At 42.3% G+C, this 8,594-nt stretch overlaps 1 protein-coding gene across 2 annotated transcripts in view; it reads right to left on the bottom strand.

The window, feature by feature from the left end:
* The window catches only part of LOC133561269 (zinc finger protein 239-like), a 14,600-nt gene extending 7,209 nt beyond the window's left edge, over positions 1 to 7,391 (bottom strand). For both annotated transcript variants that reach the window (XM_061914628.1, XM_061914630.1), the window contains exons 1-2: positions 7,274 to 7,391; positions 4,395 to 4,617 (exon numbers count right to left, since the gene is read on the bottom strand). In XM_061914628.1, coding sequence (XP_061770612.1) covers positions 4,395 to 4,617; positions 7,274 to 7,378 — 328 coding nt within the window. In that variant the 5' untranslated portion in view covers positions 7,379 to 7,391. The remainder of the gene's footprint in view (positions 1 to 4,394; positions 4,618 to 7,273) is intronic.
* Between the last annotated feature and the right edge of the window lie 1,203 nt (positions 7,392 to 8,594).

Genomic DNA, 8,594 nt, shown 5'->3' with positions numbered 1-8,594 from the left:
GTAGAATGTGCTGAGAATGGGGGGAGGGAGCTGTGCTCTTTACATCCGACGCAAAAAGTGCATGCGCTGCTGAGCTCTTTTTACAAGACCTCCGGTGTGTAGGGACAAGGTTATATTGTCAGTAATCTGCACCCCCAGGAACTTGGTGCTGCTTACCATCTCCACCGCTGTGCCGTTGATGAAGAGTGAAGTGTGGCTGGACCGGTGCTTCCTGAAGTCAACGATGATCTCCTTGGTCTTGTCGACGTTCAGGACCAGGTTGTTGGTTCTGCACCAGTCAACCAGATGTTTCACCACCTCCCTGCGAGATGTTGAAGATGTCTGTGAGAACCCCCGCCAACTGGTCTGCACATCCCTGAAGCACCTGGCCCTTGATGTCATCAGGTCCGGGAGTTCACTTTCCTCAGGGTTTTCAGGACATCTGCTGTGTCCAAGTTGAGCGGCTGCTCATCAGAGCGAGGGGTGTTTTTTCTCGCCGGAGTGATGGATGTTCTCGCCGGAGGGGTGTTAAGTGCCTCAAACCTTTCAAAGTAGTTGTTTAGGTCATTTAGGAAGCTGATACTGTTGTCACAGGGATGGGGGGCAGCTTTATAGTCCGTGATGACCTGTATGCCCTGCCACATTCGTCGAGTGTTCGTGGGGTTCTGGAAGAAGTCCTGCACTTTCTGACTGTGAGCACCTTTGCAACCTTAATGGCACGGTTCAGGTTAGCTCTGGCTGTTTTTACTGCTACCATGTCGCTAGACTTAAACGCCTTGTTCCGAGCCTTCAGCATTGCACGCAGTACCTCACTGTTCATCCATCCAGAGTTTCTCCTTGGCCCGTGTGGGGATGTTCTTGATAATAATAATAATAATAATAATAATGGATTCGATTTATATCGCGCTTTTCTATTGTTAGATACTCAAAGCGCTCACAGAGAAGTGGGAAGCCATCATTCATTCACACCTGGTGGTGGTAAGCTACATCTGTAGCTGCCCTGGGGTAGATCAACGGAAGCGTGGCTGCCAATTTGCGCCTATGGCCCCTCCTACCACCACCAATCATTCATTCATCATTCATTCACCAGTGTGAGCGGCACCGCGGGCAAGGGTGAAGTGTCCTGCCCAAGGACACAACGGCAGCGATTTGGATGTTAATAGGTGGGAAGCGAACCTGCAACCCCCAGGTTTCTGGCACGGCCGCTCTACCCACTACGCCATGCCGCCCCTAATCTGATCACACTGACATCCTCCATGCACTTCTGAATGTATGCGGACACAGACTTTGCATACTCCTCCACACATGTGTTATGATTATCGGTGACGGCTGCCTTGAACATGTCCCAGTCTGTGGTTCCGAAGCAGTCTTGTAATGCTTCCATTGCTCCCTCTGGCCAGGTCCTCACCTGCTTCACTGTAGCTTGCTTTCTGATCAGCAGGGGCTTGTATGCAGGAATTAGCATCACATATAGATGGTCTGAGGAGCCCAGGTGGGGGCGTGGTGCAGCTTTATACGCCTGTTTAATATTACTATAAACCAAGTCCAGCTTGCTTCCACCCATGGTTGCAAAATTCACATATTGATGGAAATGAGGGAAAACTGTTTTCATGTAAGCTTGATTAAAATCCCCTGCAACGATGAAAACTTCCTCTGGATGTGTAGTTTGCAGTTCATTGATGGAGCAGCACAAAGCATTCAAAGCTTCTTTGGTGTGAGCACTGGGGGGAATGTACACTGTTGTGAAGATCATAGCACTGAATTCCCGAGGTAAATAAAATGGCCTGCATTTTATAGTTAATATTTCTACATCGGGAGAGCAGTGACATGAGACGTTCTTCCCGTTGTTGCACCAGTTGTTATTGATGTATATACAAACACCACCGCCTCGGGATTTACCAGTGAGAGTGCTGCTCCTATCCGACCCAAACATAGTTAGCTCCTCGATGCTAACTGCCTCGCCCGGGACGAATGGTTTCAGCCACGTTTCTGTGAGAAATATGGCGCAGCAGTCTCTCATCTAGATAGATAGATAGATAGTACTTTATTGATTCCTTCAGGAGAGTTCCTTCAGGAAAATTACAATTCCAGCAGCAGTGTCTTGCATATGAATCCAGCGTCAGGTAGTCCAGTTTGTTCTCCAGTGAGCGGACATTTGAGAGCAGGATGGAAGGAAGCGGCGTTCTGTGAGGATTAGCCTTTAGCTTTGTTGTTAGCCCCGCTCGGCATCTCCGTTTCTGTTTCTGATCCCACCGCTTATGTCTCCTCTGTCTGCGGTCCCCTCTGGTACTAGGCTCCGCTGCCTCACAGGCCGCTGGATGTAGCCGGCGTAGTATTCCCAGGATAGCGAGGAGGTCCAACGTATACGCATCTTTCGGTCTAATACTGCCCGATCCATCCACATCCAAAATTGTCTGGCGGTCGTACGTTACTACGGAGTGTCCACGCTGGAAGCCAGCCATGAAATTCACAGAAATTACTGGTAGATTTGCCAAAATGTTCTATTACTACCAAGAGCCTCTGCAGCCGCAGCCGAGCAGGGCGCCGCCATCTTGAGACCAATATCTGGCTTGTATCTTCAGTAGGGATGTACATTTATAGATTTATGGATATGATACCCTAATCAATATTCCTTATCGATACCAGTATTTATCGGTACTCTTGTCGGTACTACATGTCATTTGTGGAAATAAAAAAGTGGAAAAGAGGCATTTTAAATAGCATTCCTATTTGCAGAAGAGGTTGAAGTCTTAAAGAAGTCAACTATGTGTGCAGTGCAAGGTGAAATGCAGTTATGTCATCTTCTTCTCAATAACACACACATCAAACTTTGGTTGCTTCCTTATTTGTCATCATTCAAAGCTGATTGTAATGTGTAGCAGCGGCAGCTGAACTCAATGTGACAACGTGTCATAGTTACCTCAGTCAGCTGGAATTAAAAATACAAATAGTTGTGTCGTTAGTCCAGAATCTTCACGGTCCTCATGGACCACATAATTAAAGGCCTACTGAAATGAGATGTTCTTATTTAAACGGGGATAGCAGGTCCATTCTATGTGTCATACTTGATCATTTCGCGATATTGCCATATTTTTGCTGAAAGGATTTAGTAGAGAACATCCACGATAAAGTTTGCAACTTTCGGTGCTAAGAGAAAAGCCCTGACTCTACCGGAAGTCGCAGACGATGACGTCACAAGTGTGGGGGCTCCTCACATATTCACATTGATTTTAATGGGAGCCTCCAACAAAAAGTGCTATTCGGACAGGAGAAAACGACAATTTCCCCTTTAATTTGAGTGAGGATGAAAGATTTGTGGTTGAAGATATTGAAAGCGACGGACTAGAAAAAAAAAAAAACGCGATTGCATTGGGACGGATTCAGATGTTTTTAGACACATTTACTAGGATAATTCTGGGAAATCCCTTATCTTTCTATTGTGTTGCTATTGTTTTAGTGAGTTAAATAGTACCTGATAGTCGGAGGTGTGTCTCCACGGGTGTCTTGACGCCAGTGTCTCAGAGGAGTTGACGGCAGCTTTATGGATGGCACAAGCTCAGCTTTTCTCCGGTAAGAAGCGACGTTTTAACCACAATTATCTCACCGAAACCTGCTGGTTGACATTCTGTCGTGATTCATGTTCGCTTGACCGCGCTCTGATCCATAGTAAAGTTTCACCTCCGGGAATTTTAAACAAGGAATCACCGTGTGTTTGTGTGGCTAAAGGGTAAAGCTTCCCAACTCCATCTTTCTACTGTGACTTCTCCAATATTAATTGAACAAATTGCAAAAGATTCAGCAACACAGATCTCCAAAATACTGTGTAATTATGCCGTTAAAGCAGACGACTTTTAGCTGTGTGTGTGTGCAGCGCTCATACTTCCTATAAACCTGCGACGTCTTGCGTAGACGTCATCGTAACACAACGTTTTTAAGACGAAACTCCCGGGAAATTTAAAATTGCAATTTAGTAAACTAAAGCGGCCGTATTGGCATGTGTTGCAATGTTAATATTTCATCATTGATATATAAACTATCAGACTGTGTGGTCGCTAGTAGTGGCTTTCAGTAGGCCTTTAGGAACCAGTACTAAAAAAAAAAAAATGGTACTTGGTATACAGCTCTTATCTTCACCACTAAACCTTTGAAATATGCTGACATATGTGCTGCCAAAGGTAAATAAACAGAAGCCATATTGAATGTTTGCCTTCATTTGACCACGTGAGGTAAGGAGGACGGCCTCTAGGTCACATGGTTACACCCCAGCAATTACACTGTTGATGATTGATGAGCATTCATATTTAAATGGTGGTGTTAAAAAGCAAATATATCTCCATCTTTAGTGATAAATGTGTCCCCCGGATGAACATGTGTCACAAACATTGTATTAGATGATATGTGGATGTTGTGCTTACTTGGACTGTGATGAAGCTGTGAGGACTCAGGTGGTTTGTCTTCATGCTCTTCAGTCTTCACAGAGACAACAGTCAGTGGAAACTTGCTGACATCAGCCTCCTCCTGCCCTACAGGACACTCTCCCTCCTGACTGATCCACACTTCCTCCTCTTCCTCTTTAATGTGGGGGGGCTGTGGATCCTCCTGCTGCTGAAGGGGACGTTCTTCTTGACGAGCGTTCATCTGTTGGACGTCCGCAAGACAACACAAACAAACTTCAGCTATGATGTGTCAAATGTTGTTTAGTCTATCAAATATAATATTTTCCAAGTGAACTGACTCCACTCTGTGGTGATGTTCTTCTACACATGGAATAATCATCAGTTATTGATTATTATGAATTGTGTCATTGATCCTATTTTCTGCATTTACATTAATTATTGATTAAAAAGTAACAACTTATAGAAAACCTCCTGCTGGGATTTTAATACCGTCATGACTGCATGAAGTCAGTCTGCACGTATAAAAGTGTCATTGTGCTGCAGCATCAAGTGACGCCAACTGGCTCCTCCCACTACCAACCTACCAGCCAACCTTGACGTGCACCTCCAAAATAGTCCCACCTCACATCAACGGTGACCAGGACTACAGAGCTGTGGTCGGTTGGCTTTACTTTTACGCGCAATATCCTCTCCTTGTTTTTCCTTCTGCAAAAGCAACATTTTTAGCCCAACAGACAAGAAACAGAAGTGCAGCGAAGCACGTGTAACAAGTGCCAGCGAGTGTGGCCGTGTGATAGTATGTTGCTTGAACCTCACTCACACCTTAAGAAATGTGCTGGCGTGAGAATATATATATATATATATATATATATTAGGGGTGGGCAAATTAATTACGAGTTAATTCATCACTCTATTAACACCGACAATTATTTTATCTCACATTTGCGTATGTTGTTTACATGCTTTTATTTTGTTAACGCCTTTTCGTAACAAGATGGCGTCGCCCGGCGTCGAGGGGCTCTTGGTAAAGATGGAACATTTGGCAAAAATACCGGACAATTCTGCAAATTTCATGGCTGGTTTACAGCGTGGTCACTCGGGGATCACTTACGACCGCCAGACAATTCTGAATGTGGATAGATCGGGCCGTTTTGGACTGAATGACGCGTGCTTGCTAGACCGGCTAGCTAGCATGGGAATACTTTGCCGGCTACATCCAGCGGCCTGTGAAGCAGCGGAGTATATGTGTTGTCTGTCTATTTATCAATAATGCAGACGAGGAGTGTTGGCTGAGTTCTTAACGTTTGCTTTCAGAGCGTGCATATCACAACATACAAGATGCTGTCATGGCGACACACAACCTATACTGGGCTACCACGCATGCTCGTCACTCCTGTTGCATGCTGGGTAGGGTAGTTCTTTTTTTCCCTGGCTCATAACATCACAATATAGTACCATGTATATGATGCGTTCAGTTTATCAAAGCACCAAGCAAACAATCGGAAAATTCCCATCATATCAATTCCTAGATATGGTCTTAATTATTTTAAGTGCACTACGCAGAATAAACACAACATTATTAATATTGCTACTACGGATAATTTGATCAAAAATTCCCTAAAAGAGCCCACTACCTATAATATAGGTTTTTTAAACATAAGACCCTGATAAAAAAAAATGTTTCTGCTGTTACCTCAGAAATTGCCTGTTCAGATGTTATGATTGTGGCTCAGAGATTTGTATGTAGATTATATTTATTTTCCATAACAAACAGGATAACTTTAATACCCTGGCAGTGGCAATTAGCTTAAATGTTTGTATTTACATTTTTTGAGTTGATTTTCATAAAATATGCTATTTAACTGCTACTGTTTAACAAGGACTGATTTAAATTGTGTTTGCACAACAAATGTTTTGGCGCTTTTGTTCATGTGAGAGAATATTCCAATAAAGGTGCACTACACACTACTTTTGAATTCATTATTGGGCTTTGTGTATACAATGCAGTTAATCGCGATTACTCGGAGAAATAGTGCGATTAACTTCGATTACAATTTTTAATCGTTACCCAGCCCTAATATATATATATATATATACATATATATATATATATATATATATTAGAATATTTGGGTACCTCATGATTTGATTACAAACAAAATATTGATGCATATTCAATTTGTGTGCAGTATATTAAAGCCATTTTTCATATTTAACATTTATTTAATTAAATATTTATTTTAGTCTGACTGAATAAGCATTAATCGCTTACAATTGTGCAAATAGTGTTTTCGTAATAACAAACACCAGTTGATTTAATTTCCATGATATGTCCACCAAATGCAGCTGAGATAGGCTCCAATACCCCCTGTCCCCCCTCGCAACCCCAAATAGGGACAAGCGGTAGAAAATGGATGGATGTTATCAAAGGAATAGAAGTGCATGCAAACATAATTTATATTTATTGTTAATAAAGTTGACACCAACACAAAATAGACCACTGCAATAATATTCTACTGTCATTATAATAATAATATTTGTAATTATTTTTTCATCCTGTAAAGCATCTTTGAGTACACTGAAAAGCGCTATACCAAATAAAATGTATTATTATTATTATACCATGTGACTTATTCCAGACTTAAATTACAAGACGTTCGTTTCTTTCTAGTAACAAATATTTAATGATGTTAAGCGTGACTGTAATATACAACAAAAAACAGTTAAAGTATTAAATAAGTCAATATAATTCTCATAGAGAACTTATAAAATACACTCAAGAAAAACGCTCGCATTTGCTACAAAGGCCTGCTAGCGGGCTAAAGCTCGCACGTTAGCTTCGAACAACATATGAGGTAAATAAGATAAATAATATGAAAATATATCATGTATATTACCTCATAAGCCGCGTGTACAAGAGAGGAGTGGAATATATTCTTCCTATTGTTACACCAGCAACTCTTTTTTGTCTTCTGTGGCCGGGCGAAGGAAGTGTGCACCATTCACTATTGTCCCAGTGAAACACGTGTTTGAAGGAAGTGTGCACCACTCACTATTGTCCCAGTGAAACACGTGTTTGAAGGAAGTGTGCACCACTCACTATTGTCCCAGTGAAACACGTGTTTGAAGGAAGTGTGCACCACTCACTATTGTCCCAGTGAAACACGTATTTGGCCAACATTTGTTCTGCGGTTGAGAACACCTCGATGACGTCACACAGGAGGTAGAACAAAACAAGACGTTGTATTGGTTATTATGGTTACATGTCTTAATTACAACGTACATGTGCACATGTGTGTCGTTTAACAGAGTAAACGTCCTTATTAATTGTTTGTATGCGGATACATTAGTCTGAGTGCACTTTGACGTGCTAGCCTAGCCTGCTGGTTAGCTTAGCTTGTTAGCTGCTAACAAAGAGAGGCGGAAGTGATCGACACATCAAAGCAGAGATCCAATGTAAGTGTAAAGTGTTTTTATTGTGTGAACATGTCTACATTACAAATGATGTGAGTGTTGCTGAATCAGCGACTAACTGCTGCTGTTGAAGAAAAATGTGTGATGTTTGAAAAAAAAATGATAGCAGAGTACAAGGAGGAACTTTGTCCAACAAAAGAGGAGAAGGAGCAACAACATCAACTACTGGACGCTGTTTTCAAGAAACATCAAGTTGTGTTACACATCCTTCCATCCATCCAACCATCCGTCCATCTTCTTCTGCTTATCTGAGGTCGGATTGCGGGGGCAGCAGCCTAAGAAGAGATGCCCAGCCTTTCTTTTCCCCAGCCGCTTCGTACAGCTCTTCCCGGGGGATCCCAAAGCGTTCCCAGGCCAGCCAGTTTCTAACATAATAGTGAGAGTCCAATCCATAGTGGGGCCAGCCGGAGACCATCCCGAGCAGGGACAGGTCAGCAACGCAGAGATGCCCCCAACCGATGCACAGCCCACCCTGGGTCCCGACTCTAGGCAGATATATATATATATATATATATATATATATATATATATATATATATATATATATATATATATATATATATATATATACACACAATAAAAACTAAATAAGATAAGGCTCAGAATTGGTTTCTTAACCAAACCTTTTGTTGTGTACCAGAGAAGGGAAGGAGGCAACAACCAGGGCAGGACTGCGGTTTACAAGGTTCATTTAAAACCTTTGATGAATGCGTGGCGTGTGTATGCTACTCAAAGTGAATGAGT

The sequence above is a fragment of the Nerophis ophidion genome, linkage group LG10, assembly GCF_033978795.1.
Source record: "Nerophis ophidion isolate RoL-2023_Sa linkage group LG10, RoL_Noph_v1.0, whole genome shotgun sequence".
Lineage (NCBI taxonomy): Eukaryota > Metazoa > Chordata > Actinopteri > Syngnathiformes > Syngnathidae > Nerophis > Nerophis ophidion.
The sequence above is the reverse complement of the archived record's forward strand: the minus strand, read 5'-3'. Positions and strand labels throughout refer to the sequence as shown.